The following is an 18,838-nucleotide window of genomic DNA, read 5'->3' on the forward strand; positions in this document are numbered from 1 at the left end:
TCAATGTGAAATTTCCCCAATCACGCAGGCCACCCGGGGCCACATGATCTCAGCGCACTGTGTGTGCATGCCGTCACAGATGCTTGTGCCCCCCCCCCTCCGCCAGCTCCATCCGGCTATTTGTTCATAAAATACACTGCTTTTGAAGCAAATATCAAGCTCAATGGGATATTGGGTGGCATTATAAACATTGCCAATAAGATGGCATCCATAAGATAGCAGTCTTCACACTGTTTGATTCACTAAAGGTAAAGTTTGAAAGCACGCCAGTACAAGTAGATAAATAGTTACCACTGCAGCAGGAAGGTAAACGGCGTTTCTGTGAGCTCTGGTTTCCGTCACGGCGTCCCGTTGCGCCAGAAGGGATTTAGTCATGCTGGCCAAATGACCCGGAAAGCTCTGTGGAGAAACACTGGCTCCCTCGGCCTGAAAGCAAGATGAGCACCGCAACCCCATAGTCGCCTTTGACTGGACTTTATCGTCCAGGAGTCTTTTCCCTTTTCCTTTTCCCTTCACCAATTCTCTAGCTTTCTAGAGGATAAAGGTAAAGGGACCCCAACCATTAGGTCCAGTCGTGACCGACTCTGGGGTTGCGGTGCTCATCTCGCTTTACTGGCTGAGGGAGCCAGCGTGAAGCTTCCGGGTCATGTGGCCAGCGTGACTAAGCCACTTCTGGCGAACCAGAACAGCGCATGGAAACACCATTTACCTTCCCGCCGGAACAGTACCTATTTATCTACTTGCACTTTGACATGCTTTCGAACTGCTAGGTTGGCAGGATGTCTAGAGGATGTCTAGGACTAAATGGCAGTAACTGGTGTGAAGACTGCAGCCAGATTTTGGGTGCCAGAGTGTGTGGAGGCAAGGCACTCATATTTCCTTGATTTAGAGAAGGTGCCAGACACTGAATTTAGCAGTGTACAAATGGAGGCTAAACTGGTTTCTCCTAACCAGAGAGTCACCTGGAAACAAGCCATTAAGAAACAAAGGCAGTGCCATGACCCATCAAGATTGGCTATCAGCAAAGCAAAGGCTGTACCACTGGCTGGCTCGCACTGTGACAGTTTATGCGCTCCATGTATTTTTCTGGAAATAAAAAATTTAAAAAGGAGTTGCCATCATCTTCATATGATTATTTGTATTTGTGAATTCAAAGCAGCTTTCACAGACTGATATTTATCGCACTGCTTCGAAGGAAATGCTGTCAATCACTTCAGCTATACTCCCACTGAAGAAGTGTACGTTATTAGCTGCCCTCAGCCATTACTACGCTTGTTTTGTGACAACCACACATTGCTAAAAATTAATTAAAAGAGCTATTTAAGCAGAAAAAAGCGCATGCGTGGGGTAGGCAATTTCAACCTTTTTTTCCTTGACAACAACGTGCTATACCCTGTAGCAGTTGCTTTATTTTGCTCTCCAACAGTAGGGTGTTTCCTACCGCTCACTTCCCATCTGTATCCCATTTTCTCAGTCACTGAACAAATGCAATTAGCTTGCAGTCAGCCACATAATGATCTCCTACAAGTACCACTAAGGTGTTCTGTATCCATGGATTCTCACATCATTTTTTTCCAGAATATTATGCTTTTCAACACTCAGCCTGATTCACAGGTCAAGAGGACTTCCTGCACTTCTGCCCGTTTCAAAAGTAAATCAAGCAGATTTTTATAGGGTTTTATTCTAAGAATTTTCGCTTATCAGAGCAACTTTAGATTCATTGGACGCATGCATGTTCATGACTGCGATATGGAAAGATAACCTGAATGTTATCACAGATACAGGACCACACAGAGAGCTTGCCCTTCTGTGACACAATGGGTTGGTGTGTCTGGCTGTTCACAAGAAGGTTGGGGGTTCGAGCCCACCCAGGGATGGCTGTTGGCAGGCTTCCTACATTGCAGGGGGGTTGGACAAGACCACCCCTGGGGGGTGCCTTCCAACTCTACAATTCTTTGATTTCCAAACACCTGAAACAAAATGGAGTCAGTTTATAAATCCAGTTACCAGTCAACACAAATACAGTAAGTAGAATAGCGTACAGAAATGATAAGGTGTGAATCTGCCATTGGCTGAACTGGATTGGAGACCCCAGGGCATATAATACAAATCTTAACATTTCATGGCAAATAGAGAGTTATATAAAACTATATTCAGCTAAACATGATATACTTTATCTTGGGGATCAAGTGTAGGTAATATATTTAAAAGGAGGAGGCAATGCTCCAGCAATATAAAATAAAATAAGTAGCAATACATGTAAAAGGTAAATGGCCCCTGGACAGTTAAGTCCAGTTAAAGGCGACTATTGGGTTGCGGCGCTCATCACGCTTTTCAGGTCGAGGGAGCCGGCGTTTGTCCACAGACAGCTTTCCAGGTATTGTGGCCAGCATGACTAAACCACTTCTGGTGCAACGGGACACTGTGAAGGAAACCAGAGCACACGGAAACGCCATTTACCTTCCCGCCGCAGCGGTACCTATTTATCTACTTGCATTGGTGTGCTTTTGAACTGCTAGGTTGACAGAAGCTGGGACACAGCAACAGGAGCTCACCCTGTCGCAGGGATTCCAACCACCAACCTTCCGATTGGCAAGCCCAAGAGGCTCAGTGGTTTAGACCACAGCGCCACTTGCTCCCTAGCAATACATGTATGCTTGTCCAAACAAAGATCTTATGATATATCTCATGATATGGAAAGATAGCTATCTTATCTGTCTGCATACAGTGGTACCTCGGGTTAAGAACTGGAGGTCTGTTCTTTACATGAAACTGTTCTTTACCTGAAGCACCACTTTAGCTAATGGGGCCTCCTGCTGCCGCTGCGCCGCCGCTGAACGATTTCTGTTCTTATCCTGAAGCAAAGTTCTTAACCCGAGGTAATATTTCTGGGTTAGCGGAGTCTGTAACCTGAAGCGTATGTAACATCAAGCGTATGTAACCCAAGGTACCACTGTATATGCATTATCAACAACAGGTATAATAAGATTGCCAGCAGCTTTTCCTTTTTTATTATTATTGAGGGGGTGGGAATCTTTGCAGCGGGAGATCACTTCAATCTTTGTGACATGTAAACCCTACATGTATAGGAAAGCAGGCAAAATCCTCATGGATTCCAGTAAACCAATATTGAATGTATCTAGCAGTATTAATCTCAGATGGCCTCAGTACGTAGGAGAAAAAGCCTTGAAAAGGGCAGACTGGTGCTTATCACCATATGCATAGGATAGAAGCTGCTAACATGGAAAAGCACCCCGGGGTTCTACAACATGCTACGCTTGGCAGCTTTCCTTGTCGAAACCAGCAACAAAACAAAAGCTTTTATTATTTTTTTATAGGTCTCTTTAGTCAGCTAGCATGTGTTATCTCATTTTAGACTCTTGGCCCAGCCCAGTGCTGTCAGAATATTTCACGTCTCGCTACAGGAAGCTGCAATATGTCCAAGAAAAACAACTTTCCTTACACCTCAGCCACCCACATAAGGAATCCTAACAGCCTCCGCTGGGAGAAGTGGAACATGGAGGAGATGATGGACTTGAAACGTAGTCGGCTATTTGAAAGTGTATGGGCCACCCCCTTCTCAAGGTTTACAGTACATAACCGCAGAAACATAAAATCCTGTTAAAGGTAAAGGTACCCCTGCCCGTACGGGCCAGTCTTGACAGACTCTAGGGTTGTGCGCTCATCTCACTCTATAGGCCGGGAGCCAGCGCTGTCCGCAGACACTTCCGGGTCACGTGGCCAGCATGACAAGCTGCATCTGGCGAGCCAGCGCAGCACACGGAACGCCGTTTAGCTTCCCGCTGGTAAGCGGTCCCTATTTATCTACTTGCACCCGGGGGTGCTTTCGAACTGCTAGGTTGGCAGGCACTGGGACCGAACGACGGGAGCGCACCCCGCCACGGGGATTCGAACCGCCGACCATGCAATCGGCAAGTCCTAGGCGCTGAGGTTTTACCCACAGCGCCACCCGCGTCTCTGCTAAAATCCTGTTACGTTCAGCCAAAAACAATACAGGCAGTGCCACATTCTTATACATGTCTACTCAAAAGGGAGTTCCCCTTACCACAGGGAATTGGAGATTGGAGTGCAGACTAAAGCACTAATCCACTTTTAGATTAGCCCTAGTTTTGCCGCAAGCCAGAAAAAATATATTGTTATAGACAGTGCTTTTCTTCTAGAAAAAAAAAGGTGCCGGTACTCTTGACTACTCTCAGAAAAAGCACTGGTTATAGATTTGAGGGGGTCCCCCCCCAAACCGCAGAAATTGATAAATGGTAGGATTCTGATTATTTGTAGTACAGTGGTACCTCAGGTTACATATGCTTCAGGTTACATACACTTCAGGTTACAGACTCCGCTAACCCAGAAATAGTGCTTCAGGTTAAGAACTTTGCTTCAGGATGAGAACAGAAATCGTGTTCTGGCGGCGCGGCAGCAGGAGGAGGCCTCATTAGCTAACGTGGCGCTTCAGGTTAAGAACAGTTTCAGGTTAAGTACGGACCTCTGGAACGAATTAAGTACTTAACCTGAGGTACCACTGTATTGCAAGACCGAACAAATACAATTAGATTCAGTTCTGAATAAACATGCATAGGACCATGTTGCTAGCAACCACAATAAAGATTTTAGTGGCTTTTATATAAAAAGCATTGTTTAAGGAAGGCCACAAAGAACACACTTGCATTACTAAATACAGAAATCACAACCAAATTTGATGTAAAACAAAAACAAAAAACACCTGAAAATCTACATTGTGTTGTTTAACTCAGGAACTCTGGTTCCTGAGTTCCTTTCTGTGTTAAAAACAGAATGTAATCTGAAGCCCAGCTATAAGCACATTGAACGCATTGATTTCAGTGTGACTCAGCATGCCTGTGCCTCTGTGGTCATGACTGCATGCACTGCCACCAAAAATCGATGATTTAAAAAAAAAAGGGGGGGGAGTGGGGGGAAACCCTGGAAGGGCCATCTGAGATCAACCTGCTTACAAGCTGAGATCTATATTATGAAAAACTACGCAATATACATCTGCTGTATAGTATATATAAGATTCTACCTGACTAAATCATGCTCAGAGCAGACCCACTGAAATGAATGGGAGTTGGAAGTTTGCATTGACAACTCCATTGATTTCAGTGGGACTACTCAGAATAATACATGGAATTATATTTCTTCCATATAACTTTCCGACTGTTGGATACAAAATGCCATTATTTTGACCACTGTAAGCAGATGAAAACATTAGCAGGATTTCAATGTCACTTGTAATGTTCTTTGCCATCATAATCTTTGTTAGATTATGGATAACATGGATGGATATAAAATATAGAGTATGGAATAATATGCAGTTGAAAATGTTGACAATAGGATCCATGGAGGGGATGGGGGGAAGTCTTGAGATTCAGAGAATTCTCTATACATGGATATGTATTTGCTATTGTTATAAATTTCTATCTGTAAAATCAAATAAAAATGATTTTTTCCCCCATCTTGATATTTTATTAAGGATTTTCTTGTTTTACAGAAGTAAGTGTAATGCCTTGGTTTTTTTTTTCCATGTAACATATTTACAAATCCATTTCATTTGTTGAGGCATTAGGGGGAGAAGAAAAAAAAAAGAAAGGGGGGGTGGAGAGAGGGAAGATGGATGGGGGTGGGGTCGGGTGACGGTGTTTCTATTATGTTTAATGTATGTAGAGTTTGGTGTCAGCGTTGCTTGTGTTGATACACAGCCCAACAGGACAATGACAATAATCCACCAACAGCATACAAATCAATATGGCTAAGCTGATCCAAAACACCCACCCACCTCACTCACACATGAAAACAAAAATGATTTTTTTAAAACAAAAACAAAAACAAAAAGCCATTATTCCATCTCAACCTTTACATGATTCACAATGTCAAGTTTGCCCTCTGCCCCTTTCTTACCTTTTTTTCCATACCGAATCCCTAGATTCCTTCTCCTCAGGGCCACTTTATTGTGGGTTCCTCAGAAATGCCATCAAATTCCCAAATGTTTCTTATTAGCCTTATCGGTCTTCAACTGCTTTTCTTCCGTTTTAGAAAACACCCTTTTAACCACTGCAAGATATAAAAATAAGAAACACAATATTTGACAAAATGTAATAAACATTTCAAAGTCTAATATAATATGAAACTGAAAAAATTAGGTCTTTAGTGTTAAGACCAATAGATGTTTTATTGTTTGCTAAGAATATCATGCGTCTATGGTTATTTTTGTAATTTGTGTATAATTTGGTATTTGTGTTTTTTGTTTGTTTGTTTTTCTTCTTGTATAAATAAAAAACTTTAAATAAATAAATAAATAAATAAGAAACTGAAAAAATTTATATTCACTACCATCCGCAAATATTTAATTGCCTTCCCATGCTTCCAACATGTGTGCATGCTGCAAAATCTCTTCGTTATTTACAAATATTTACAAATATTCCATCTCCTTGGAAGACATGTTCTTGTCATGGGGACTTTTTGGTTTTGTACAAATTTAGTACATTCAATCTCCTTTTCACCAATTTTATTCATTTTGCAGGCCCACAAGCACCACTGTGCATCCATCTAAAAGCACTTTTCTTTATCGTCTCTCTACCATTTCTTGATAAAGGTTTTATATTCTTCTACCTGAGTATTAAATAACATCCCATAATCATTTGATAGCTTATTTCTATCGGTTGGTGTCAACTTTTCTGGTCTTTTTACCTTTAACCAATGATTTACTCCTCACATTTTAAAAAAAAATTTCCTTTCATCCCCAGTAAAATTGGAAAGTGTTCCAATTATAAAGTAATGGGGGGGAGTGCATTAATTTGGAAGAAGAATGTGCCTCCCACAAGGTGTTTAACTATGATGAATTGCCAATCCAACAGCATTAATTGTCATTATTGTCTAAGTAGGGAGTGCCCAGGAAAAGAAGTGGTTATCAATTCTGAAAAAACCAGACATCTGGTGATTAAGAATACAGCAGTCATAATTAGAGATTATCTGGTACTTAAAAACGAGTCGAAAAATACATTTCTATCTCCCTAAATAAATAATTTCTCTTTTAAAATAAACGCAGCCCGTTTTAATACTGCCTGCTGCAGCCTAGCCATCTATATACTTCACCGAGCTCCCTACATGAAAAAGATGAGGTTATATTACACACAGACTTAGCGGAGACAGAATGCAAGGCCTTCACAATGCATTATTTATAGCCTACTACCGGTTCATATTCTTTGGGAGAAAAATGCACGGAGCAAAAGCCCTGAACCTTGTGATTGATAAAGTATGGAACAAAGTTAACAGAAATCTTAAATCATCTACCAAAGACCTGAAGGTAAAGCTCATGCAACAGCAAGTACCCAGCAGACTACATCTAAGATAGATAAACAGGGAATCAAAGCCTCCGACAGGGACTGGGAATATGGAAAGCTCAATATAGCACCAGCTCCTTTTGTTGGGCCTTCAGATGCAGTTTTTGAGGCAATGTGCTGTATCACACTCATAGAGTTATAAATCAGCCATATTTTTTTCTATTTTTCTAATTCTGCAATTCCTAATCTTCACCACATTTTCTCATGTTTAAAATTAGTTTTTTTTGGGGGGGTCAGGATGAGCAGAGGACTGAGGGTGGGGAAAGAGAAAGGGTTGGGTTTTTTTAATAAAATAATCAATCTTTATTAAACGTTTTCAACATACAATAAAAGCCAAAATAATCTAGAAAGGAAAAAGCAAGAATAAGTAAGGGAAGAAAATTAAGAAGAAGAGCGGAACAGAGAAAGTAAATACAATATTTCAAACAGTGAAAATCAAGATGGAAAAGTTGTTGAGCTTTCTTTTGTTTTGGCCAAAGTTCAAAAAATGCCGTTTTCGAGCTGTTTTAACATCAGCAAAATTGCCTGCTATACGTCCAGATTTTCCCAGACATTTAGATGATGCTGATGAATGTGGATATAGCATTCCGAGCGTATAGCAACCCTACGATTGTATCTTTACCCTTATTTAACACGCAGAAGAGTGAACCCCTCACCCAGGGCCCTTCAGAGAAAGGATTGTTTTAACACTTTCCAGCCCAATAATCTGGCTGCTCTAATTCAGCCCTTCCCAAAATGCTTTCCTCCCCAGAGCTACACAGATATTTATGATATAGCTCCAGCCTGAGCCCTGCGTAGACAAGCTGTATGGCCAGGGACCTACAGCGTACAGTTTGTTTGTTTGTTTGTTTGTTTAACTGCATCCGTGTGACGCTCTTCATCCAAAGATCACAGAAAGAAAAGAGATCAGAAATACCATACTCTGCATGCAACCAAAACTACTTAGTGAAGTATCTGTCAGTAACAGAGGTGCAAAATCTTAGGCGTGGACAGCTGTGTTTGGCCTCTGGAATTACACCCATCCCAAGTTTCCTCTCTTGGCCAGACCTAAATTCTTGCTTGCCTGGCTGACTTGTGAAACGTTTCTTTGCGTGTCGAGGTCCCCAGTAAAGGTAAAGGGACGCCTGGCCGATTCTGGGGTTGCGGCGCTCATCCTGCTTTATTGGCCGATGGAACCGGCGTACAGCTTCAGGGTCACATGGCCAGCATGACGAAGCTGCTTCTGGCGAACCAGAACAGCGCACGGAAACGCCGTTTACCTTCCCGCAGGAGCGGTACCTATTTATCTACTTGTACTTTGACGTGCTTTCGAACTGCTAGGTTGGCAGGAGCAGGGACCAAGCAACGGGAGCTCACCCCATCGCAGGGATTCGAACCGCTGACCTTCTGATCGGCAAGTCCTAGGCTCTGTGGTTTAACCCACAGCACCACCCACATCCCTTATCGAGGTCCCCAAGCCACCCCCTAAATAAATCACAATTCACATAGAATTTTTGTTTACGGTTTTTGGCATAATTTTGGCCACAACTTTATTAAAATACATAATGTGAGTGGTTATTTAGGCATTGGTTACGACTATCTGTGCCCCCGCCTGGGGACAGAACTGACTTCCGGATTCCAGCAAAAGCCAGTAAGTGAAAACAATATTGGGGAGAGAATGGGGCTGGGCACCATACCGTCACCCCTCCCTGCATGCTCCCAGGGGCTTGCACGGCCCTAGCTGGGGCTGGGGTCGGGGGAAGCTTGGTGCGTTCTACAGGGCAGTGCGTCCTATGGGGCGAAAAATACGGTAACCCCTTTAACTGACTAACTTTACAGCAGCATGTGCTTAGGTGCTGTCATACCATTTGCTTTTCTAAACTTGTGCAATCGTTGTCAGAGTCCAGGTTACCGTGACATATTTGTTGGTTGTATCTTTAGCCCAATTACCGCTATCGAAAAAACAGACCGAGTTTCTGGTAGCAAACTCAAGGCAGTTTGCAACTATGGCTCCTTGGTGACAGGAGTTTACAATCTGCAAAAACAAAAAACACCTAGCAAAACCTCACCACCAGCCTTTTTAGCACCTTTCGCAACGGTTCAGTGCTAGGAGACCTTGCTAAATAACTCTTGGCTCTGCAGTTATGAAAGGCATGAAATCCTCCTTCAAATTAGGTGCTGGAAATACTACAAATGAAGAAATAATGCCAATGTCTATTTGCGTTTAGAAATCAAAGCAAAGGCTTTGCAAGATAAAAATTGGGGGTGCAAAGGTAACTGCAAAATGTACTTATTTTGTTTTTAAAACACTTATTTATAAAGGTCCTTTCCAACAGTTCCTCCCCCCATTTTTTTAAATTAGTTTTCAGTATAGCAAAATACAAATTCAACCAACATAACTTGTATAAACAATGGGTATGGAAGGGGTGTGTGTTTTACAGTATCAAGAATAATATGTCATTTCACATTTTCACTACTTTTCTAAAAATGTTATTATTTTTCGTGTAGGTCTGCTACGGTATTAATAAACTGGTGTTATGCCATAATCCGCAGGAGTACAAATGCTAAAAGCAAAGTTAAAAGTATAAAGACAGTGGAATATAGCCTATCCACAAACAGGACGACATCATCTTATATTCTCACGCTAGCCAAACATTCTTATTTACTTCTGGAATCAATTCACAAATTACTGTTATTAGCATATTGTTTAAAATCCCACCACACTGCACAAAAATCCAAAGGTTCTGCCTTTCCTTGAATGAATTTTAAACTAAATGTATCCCCCCCCCACTTAAATTGCAATGTTCCATACATTTTGTGCCTCAATTGTATAGTTATCAAAACTTTCCTAAGTTGGATGATAGACAGCCCTGCTGCAATCAACAGCAAGGTGGTAAGTTCTTTAGATGCTAACCCTTTATTTGTACCTTGGGACATTGTTAAAATAAAAAAAGTTCTGGAGTGAATTCAATTGTGTTTTTTATTATTGCTGTTAATTCTGTGTGAACCAGGGGTACGCTGGTACAGTGCCCCTGTACATGGAGGCTCTAGCTAGCCAACAGTAGCTGTTAAGCCACGTTGGCCAAAAGGCTTGTCTTCCACAGCCTTCCCAACCCTGCTTTTTAAAGAGCATGCTGCTCATTTCCTAAACATTTTACTGCCCTGCCTATTGAGCAGGCACCTTCCCAGTACAGTGGTACCTCAGGTTACATACACTTCAGGTTACATACGCTTCAGGTTACAGACTACGCTAACACAGAAACTGTGCTTCAGGTTAAGAACTTTGCTTCAGGATAAGAACAGACATCGTGCTCCGGCGGCGCGGCGGCAGCAGGAGGCCCCATTAGCTAAAGTGGTGCTTCATGTTAATAACAGTTGCAGGTTAAGTACGGACCTCCAGAACGAATTAAGTACTTAACCTGAGGTACCACCCGCAAGGGATGCAGGTGGCGCTGTGGGTTAAAGCCTCAGCGCCTAGGGCTTGCCGATCGAAAGGTCGGCGGTTCGAATCCCCGCGGCGGGGTGCGCTCCCGCTGTTCGGTCCCAGCGCCTGCCAACCTAGCAGTTCGAAAGCACTCTCGGGTGCAAGTAGATAAATAGGGACCGCTTACTAGCAGGAAGGTAAACGGCGTTTCCGTGTGCGGCTCTGGCTCGCCAGAGCAGCGATGTCACGCTGGCCACGTGACCCGGAAGTGTCTTCGGACAGCGCTGGCCCCCGGCCTCTTTGAGTGAGATGGGCGCACAACCCTAGAGTCTGTCAAGACTGGCCCGTACGGGCAGGGGTACCTTTACCTTTACTTTACCTTTACCATTGTACTCTTTTAAGCACCGACTGTAAGCTGCTGTGTATGTTTAGCCTAGAGAAGAGCAGACTGTGAGGAAATATGACAGCCACCTTCAAATATCTAAACAGCTGTCACATCAAAAATGGAGCAAGCTTGTTTTCTCCTGCTCCAGAATGAAACAATGGATTCAAGTTACAAGAAAGGAGATTCCGACTAAACATACAGAAAAACTTTCTGGCAGTAAGAGCTGTTCAACAGTGGAACACTCTCCCCTGGGAGGTCGTGGACCATCCTTCCTTGGAGGTTTTTTAGCAGAGGTTGGGTGGCCATCTGCCATGGATGCTTTAGCTGAGATTCCTGCATTGCAGGGGTTGGACTAGATGGCTCTTGAGGCCCCTTCCAACTCTACCATTCTGCGAATTCTGTTTTTAGGACAACTGTATCAGTAGTAATGGGACGCGGGTGGCGCTGTGGGTTAAACCACAGACCCTAGGGCTTGCCGATCAGACGGTCGGCGGGTCGAATCCCCGCGACGGGGTGAGCTCCCGTTGCTCGGTCCCTGCTCCTGCCAACGTAGCAGTTCAAAAGCACGTCAAAGTGCAAGTAGATAAATAGGTACCGCTCCAGTGGGAAGGTAAACAGCGTTTCCGTGCACTGCTCTGGTTCGCCAGAAGCGGCTTAGGCCTGCTGGCCACATGACCCAGAAGCTGTACACCGGCTCCTTTGGCCAATAAAACGAGATGAGCGCTGCAACCCCAGAGTCGGTCACGACTGGACCTAATGGTCAGGGGTCCCTTTACCTTTAATCAATAGCAATGAGTTGTGGGCAGCTTACACTTGCCAGGACCGACGCCTCAACGCCTTCCACATGCGCTGCATCAGGAAGATTTAGGGCATTACATGGCAGGACAGAGGGCATCTACACTGGATTGGTCATGCCCACAGAATGGAAGGTGCCTGATCCCTAAAGATGTGCTTTACAGGGAGCTGGCTTCAGGCACCAGGCAGACTAACTGTGCATTACAAAGGTGTCTGCAAACAAGACACGAAGGTTGCCTACCTTAACTCCACTTTAGGGGAATCCCTTTCTAGACAACTACAGTGGTACCTCAGGTTACATACTCTTCAGGTTACAGACTCCGCTAACCCAGAAATAGTACCTCGGGTTAAGAACTCTGCTTCAGAATGAGAACAGAAATCGTGTGGCAGCGGTGCAGCGGCAGCAGGAGGCCCCATTAGCTAAAGTGGTGCTTCACATTAAGAACAGTTTTAGGTTCAGAACGGACCTCCGGAACAAATTAAGTACTTAACCCGAGGTACCACTGTACAGCACATGGAAACCATCAGTCAGGTTGTGTATCCACAGCTGTGACCAGAGAAGGAATGAACGCTGGGAGGGGTGCAGATGAAATGGCACACCTGCATCGGCACAACCAGACACCTTCATCTGCCCCAGTTGCAACAAAGCATGTCTCTCCTGTTATGTAATGAAGTTCTCACCCTGGGCCAGCAGGGGGATACTGTAGATAGTTATGCAAATGAAGGATCGAAAGTGACGTTCAGTGATTGGATAGTTTGTATGCAAATGAAGGATCGAAAGTGACATAGAATCATAGAATCATAGAGTTGAAAGAGACCACAAGGGCCATCGAGTCCAACCCCCTGCCAAGCAGGAAACACCATCAGAGCACTCCTGACATATGGTTGTCAAGCCTCTGCTTAAAGACCTCCAAAGAAGGAGCCTCCACCACACTCCTTGGCAGCAAATTCCACTGCCGAACAGCTCTTACTGTCAGGAAGTTCTTCCTAATGTTTAGGTGGAATCTTCTTTCTTGTAGTTTGGATCCATTGCTCCGTGTCCGCTTCTCTGGAGCAGCAGAAAACAACCTTTCTCCCTCCTCTATGTGACATCCTTTTATATATTTGAACATGGCTATCATATCACCCCTTAACCTCCTCTTCTCCAGGCTAAACATGCCCAGCTCCCTTAGCCGTTCCTCATAAGGCATCGTTTCCAGGCCTTTGACCATTTTGGTTGCCCTCCTTTGGACACGTTCCAGGTTGTCAGTGTCCTTCTTGAACGTTTGGTGATTGGCTAGTTACAGAAAATGGTTACTGTTGCATTCTAGTGGAGCTCTGACTGAGCTCCTCAGTTCAGTTCTGTTCCAGCTTACAAATAAAAGGCTGCTTTGGAAGAAACGCTGTGTCGTCTGATATGTTCGCCCACAACTTAACATCTCCCGTATTGGATTTCTCTACAGCCACGGGGGGGGGAGGGGGGCTGCAATTTTCCAACTTAAGCCCCTGAAGGTGCAACTCCTCCATAGGCTCTGGAGACAGATGGGACGCATCATTTCTAACCTGGTTTAGCATTTTAACTTTTTGCATTGCAGGGGGTTCGGCTAGATGTCCTCGGGGCGGGGGTCCCTTTCCAACAACCCTACACATCTATGTTGCAATTCCACCCTAGATTTCCCCCTTTTTGCAAACCGCTCTTCTTCTTTTTTGCAATGTATACATTGCGTGAGCTGAATAAACAAACACAAAGCAATAGATCCCCTAGCCAAAAAAAAAAAGGGGGTGGAGAGAGAATGGAAGAGGCAGCTGCCCGCACGCGCCTCTCTCGCCTTCCTTGCTCGCAGGAAGAGGAAGGAGCAGCCGTCCTCCTCTTTCCGCGCGTCCCTTTCTCTCTCCTCCTCCTCCCGCTTCGCCGCGCGCTCTGACGACAGATCCGTGCGCAGCCAGAGGCCACGTTGGCAACTGAGGACGCTGCCGGAGGAGCCGCTTTGCGCTTGAGCTTTTGGGGCAGACTCTTGATTTGCAGCAAGCAGCAGCAGCAGCTTCCGAGCGAGCATGTCTTCGCCGCCTAAAGTCAAAACAGAGACCCGGGCTGGACACCCTCCTGCTGGTACTGCTGACCTTCCCCCCATCTCTCTCTCTTTCCTTCTCTCTTTCCACCTCTCCAGATCTTGGCTTGGCCAAACGGGAGTTTGTTGTTGGGAGGGGTGATTAGGGGAGGAGGGGGAAGCTGGTAAGTTTTTTAAAATTAAAAATCACCCCCCCACACACACACACATACACAATATTTGCATGTCGTCCTAAATGGAGAGTGGGCCGGGGTGTGGGGTGTGTGGACATGTTTTGTGTGCGCATCAGGGAAGGAGGCGGGTGCCCGATTCTTTTTAAAGCTGCAAATCCTGTGCACGTTTACTTGGGAGCAAGCCCCATGGAGCAGAGTTGGGGTTGTTGTTGTTTTTCTGAGCACAAGAAGCAAGCCCACTTTCATTGAGGTGACGGGGGCGGCTGCAGCCCAAAGTGTGCTTACCAAAGAGTGAGCCCCGTTGAAGCTGCGGGGCTTTCTTCCGGGTAAACAGGATTGCAACATTACTGTCTAGTCAACATGCTGAGGATCGGGGTGCACAGAAGGTGCTGCGCTGTTAATACGTGCTTCCTTCCGCCTCTCTTAAAGCAACAAAAGTTTTGTATGGCCTATGCGTGTTGAAACTTCTGCAAAGTAGGACTTTGTCCATTCCCCGCTTTCCACTTGAGGACGCCATGCCAACGTATGCAAGAAAACAGATCCCGCAAGTGTCTTGTGAAAAGCCACTTGGAGGTCACCGGATGGATCCTCATAGGAGTCTAGTTTATAGACACCATAGCACAGAGGAACATTGCAAAGTGTGTGTGGATGCCATAATACAGTACAGAGAGTTACTGTGTACTATTGCAGCCAGATTGTATAAGCTTTTTTCAATGAGTTTAATAGTGCTTATTCTCAGGTTGGCTGCAGTCCTAGACACACTTTAGTTACATTCTGTGCAATAGCAATATTTGAAGCTACTGTTAAATAAAACAGTATAAAAATAATAATAAAACTTCAAAAAAATCCCCAAAGTGACTGTCCAAAGAATTTGCCATGTCCTAAAAGTAGAGGTTAAAACAAAATGTCAAAAAAGTAAGCAAGTTTCTTATTTTGTGTTAATCTTTCCATGAAAGCGCAGAAAGTTCTTGCTGCTGATTTAATTACTGCCGTGCTTTTCATAAATTATTGTTGGATTTTCAAAAATAAAATAAAAACTCCTGAAGCAAAAATTTCAGTAGAAAAAGATTAAAAACATTCCCCTCCACCCTGAGCAACAGGAATGTAATGGCTTTCTGTCCACATTCTGATTTATTCATTTGTCTAACTTCAACATTTGTTGTTCAGAGCAAAGTCTAAGCAACATTGTGCAATACAGTATTCTGAACATGGAGCTGTCTTGAAGCTGTTGTGCTTGTAAACCCTGTGGATTTCAGAAATCACCAAAGGGAAAACAAGAACTGCATTTTTTAGTGTCTCTTCATTTAACTTCCCTTTCATCTTCCTGGATTATATTGCTCACTTGCAGACAGTACTTCTCTTACTTCAACCTTTAACCTTCCCAGTCTGTTCTTGACCTGTATGACCCCACTGTTTCATGATGCCTTAATCTTGAAAGTCCTATGCTGAAAGTAAGGGAAATTTCATTATTATAAGAGGAAGGTGAGAGATCTAGAACAGTGGTTCCCAGTTAGTTAAGTACTGCAGACCCCCTGTTTGTCAAAAGCCAAGCCTTGGACTCCCTACTTTTGAAATTTTCCCTATCCCTATGGTAGTTTTTGTTACGTGAATGGTGCCACAGATCTCCTGGGGTCCACAGACCCCCAGTTGGAACCAATGATCCAGGACATTTCTCCTTACAGTCCTTTTTAATTTCCTGGAAGTGAAGAATACTTTTATTTTTCTAATTGTTTTCTAAGTATCCCCCCCCCCCCTTTCTACTATATATAAAGAACCATGTAAACTGAAGGCAATGAAGAAGGAAAAGTAAAAAATTATTGCAAGCTGTAGAAGGGGCATGTTTGACTTGAGCTCTGTAGTTTGAGAGAGGACCAGCTGTTGCTTAGGTAAACAGCTGATAAGTGTTGGTGGTGTTGAGGAGCTGAACCCTACATTGAGAGATCAATTGTATCCGCAAGAAACAGGCATAAAGCAAGCCGGTGCAAATTAAGCCGGCACAAAGTTATACTAGAACCAGACTCCATTCAGCTGCGAGGCTACTGGTGGTTGAGCTGGCCTAAGCCTAGGAAAAACAAGCCTTTAAAGTAGTGTTTGAGTTACACCACCCTTCTTGCTATCTTAACTTACGCTGGGTTGCCAGGTCATATGACTGTGTTGAGCAAGCTTAGGATCCAGCCAATTTCCCTTCCCCTTGCCCCTGCCATGTTCTTTTTTCAGGAACACTGGCTAAATTACACTGGAGGGAAATGTTGAAAAATTCGTGTGTGGCACTACTTTGCCCCCTCCTATTTCGCCCTCCCTGCAGATCTTTGCACAGTTAATTGTTCAGAAATTGTCTCTGAAAATGGGTGGCCCCTAGTTAATCAGCTGTGAGCATACTGCTTTTTTAAGGGCCGGTGTGTGTGCTCCCACTTCTTCACTTTCTCCAGAACTGCCCCAAAGTGGCTTCTTGGCTTTCCCCTGCTTCTGGCAATCCTGCACAGTGTTTTTAGGCTGAATCTAGCACATTGTTATGTGGACTCAAGCTCCATGGGTTTCAGTGAGATTTGAGTGCTCATAATTGTGCAATGGATTGCGGTGTTCATGTGCAGAGAGGAAAACAACAAGAGAAGTCACCTGGACAGAAATTACCCATCAACCCTAGAGAGGAAGAGGGGCCCATTAATGTGTTGTGTTAATAGGCACTTATTACAATCACAAGTCCCTATAGACGAACAAGCACAAGTCCATCTGCTGTAGAAAAACATGTAAGGTGTAGGCAATCAGCCTAAAGATAGTTCATGTGCAACAGTACAGTCCGAAAGATGGAGATGTTTTTACAGGCCTAGTAAACAAAATATTGGGCTCCAGCTAAGCACTTTCAAAAAGAAGATGGAAGATTTGGAAGTCTTCACACAGACAAGTTCTGTGTTAGAAAACCAGGTGGATATATAGATCTCCACCTTATGAAATAGGCCGCTATTATTTAAATGTCGAGAGAAGTCAGGGCTAAGAGTGGCTCGACCAAGTCTAGGTCAAGTGGCGCCTACCTTGTGGAATGCCCTCCCATCAGATGTCAAGGAAATAAACATCTTTCTGACTTTTAGAAGACGTCTGAAGGCAGCCTTGTTTAGGGAAGTTTTTAATGTTTGATGTTTTATTGTATTTCTAATATTTTGTTGGAAACCGGCCAGAATGGCTGGGGAAACCCAGCCAGATGGGCGGGGGATAAATATTATATTATTATTATTATTATTATTATTATTATTATTATTATTAGTCATGGGTAGGTCCAAATCTACACCTGTATTGACTTTGTGCTATTGCACAAAGTTTCGATGATGCTGGAACTAAATGCACTTAGATATGATAGCCATGTTCAAATATATAAAAGGATGTCACATAGAGGAGGGAGAAAGGTTGTTTTCTGCTGCTCCAGAGAAGCGGACACGGAGCAATGGATCCACACTATAAGAAAGAAGATTCCACATAAACATTAGGAAGAACTTCCTGACAGTAAGAGCTGTTCGACAGTGGAATTTGCTGCCAAGGAGTGTGGTGGAGTCTCCTTCTTTGGAGGTTTTTAAGCAGAGGCTTGACAACCATATGTCAGGAGTGCTCTGATGGTGTTTCCTGCTTGGCAGGGGGTTGGACTCGATGGCCCTTGTGGTCTCTTCCAACTCTATGATTCTATGATTCTAGATAGGAGGTACATTTCTGGATGATCTGCAAAACAATACACACACACCCTTTAAAAAAATACTGTAGTTCTGGGAATTGTTGTTGAAGGGAATCTGGATCTTTGGGGAAAATGCTATTGTTATTCAGAATGATGAATGGGTTTAGGGATCTATATTGAGGGATATCTCACTGATTTCCAACGGGAAAATGTCCCGTGTAATGTAATTCACACAAGTGCTTTTCAGCTATGTACCTGCATTGTGGTTTAGTGTTGACTACTCTTTTAAACCACAGAGCCTAGGGCTTGCCGATCAGAAGGTTGGCGGTTCGAATCCCCATTACGGGTTGAGCTCCCGTTGCTTGGTCCCAGCTCCTGCCAACCTAGCAGTTCAAAAGCACGTCACAGTACAAGTAGACAAATAAGTACCGCTCCGGCGCGAAGGTAAACAGCATTTCCATGCGCTGCTCTGGTTCGCCAGAAGTGGCTTAGTCATGCTGGCCACATGATCCGGACGTTGTACGCCGGCTCCCTCAGCCAGTAAAGCGATATGAGCACTGCAACCCCAGAGTCGTCCGCGACTGGACTTAACTGTCCAGGGGTCCCTTTACCTTTAATTTATCCCACATCCCGCACTGCCACCAACTGCAAGTGATTGGATTGGGAAATTAATCACTGGAGTTAAAAAGATTGGGAGTTTTTCATCCCAAATCCAGACAACATTATCGGCAGCCAAAATACAGTTCACAGGCTATGTTTCCAGCAAGGGTTTTCAAGTGTCTTGATTTGTTTTGGATGCACTGTCCCTGTGAAAACAGCTTTAAGAATTTGATTTTCCCTAAACTGGTTTGTGCTCATCTGTTAAATGCATTGTAGCAGTTTGACTCAGTAGGAGTGAAGCTGAGTATGGCTTAAAAGTCTAGATACAGTTTTCAGAAACTGCAGAAATAAAGTGAGATGGCTGTAAAAGAAAGCCTTTATTTTGGTGGTCTTTATAACA

General features: G+C 43.9%; 1 protein-coding gene and 1 long non-coding RNA gene across 2 annotated transcripts in view; one reads left to right on the forward strand and one right to left on the reverse strand.

Moving 5' to 3' along the window:
• Nucleotides 1-1,661: 1,661 nt before the first annotated feature.
• On the reverse strand, nucleotides 1,662-12,236 carry LOC310681701. Its single transcript, XR_014513527.1, has 3 exons — nucleotides 11,976-12,236; nucleotides 5,935-6,087; nucleotides 1,662-1,970 (listed from the first exon to the last, which is right to left on the reverse strand). It is a non-coding gene; the product is annotated as an uncharacterized lncRNA (long non-coding RNA).
• Nucleotides 12,237-13,723: 1,487 nt separating this feature from the next.
• DAP (death associated protein) overlaps nucleotides 13,724-18,838 on the forward strand; it is a 35,086-nt gene continuing 29,971 nt past the window's right edge. The window contains exon 1 of the mRNA XM_083449725.1: nucleotides 13,724-14,048. Within this exon, the coding sequence (XP_083305851.1) occupies nucleotides 13,994-14,048 (55 nt within the window). The 5' untranslated portion in view covers nucleotides 13,724-13,993. The remainder of the gene's footprint in view (nucleotides 14,049-18,838) is intronic.

Source organism: Podarcis tiliguerta (assembly GCF_965153285.1).
Source record: "Podarcis tiliguerta genome assembly, chromosome: 7".
In the NCBI taxonomy this organism is placed as follows: Eukaryota; Metazoa; Chordata; class Lepidosauria; order Squamata; family Lacertidae; genus Podarcis; species Podarcis tiliguerta.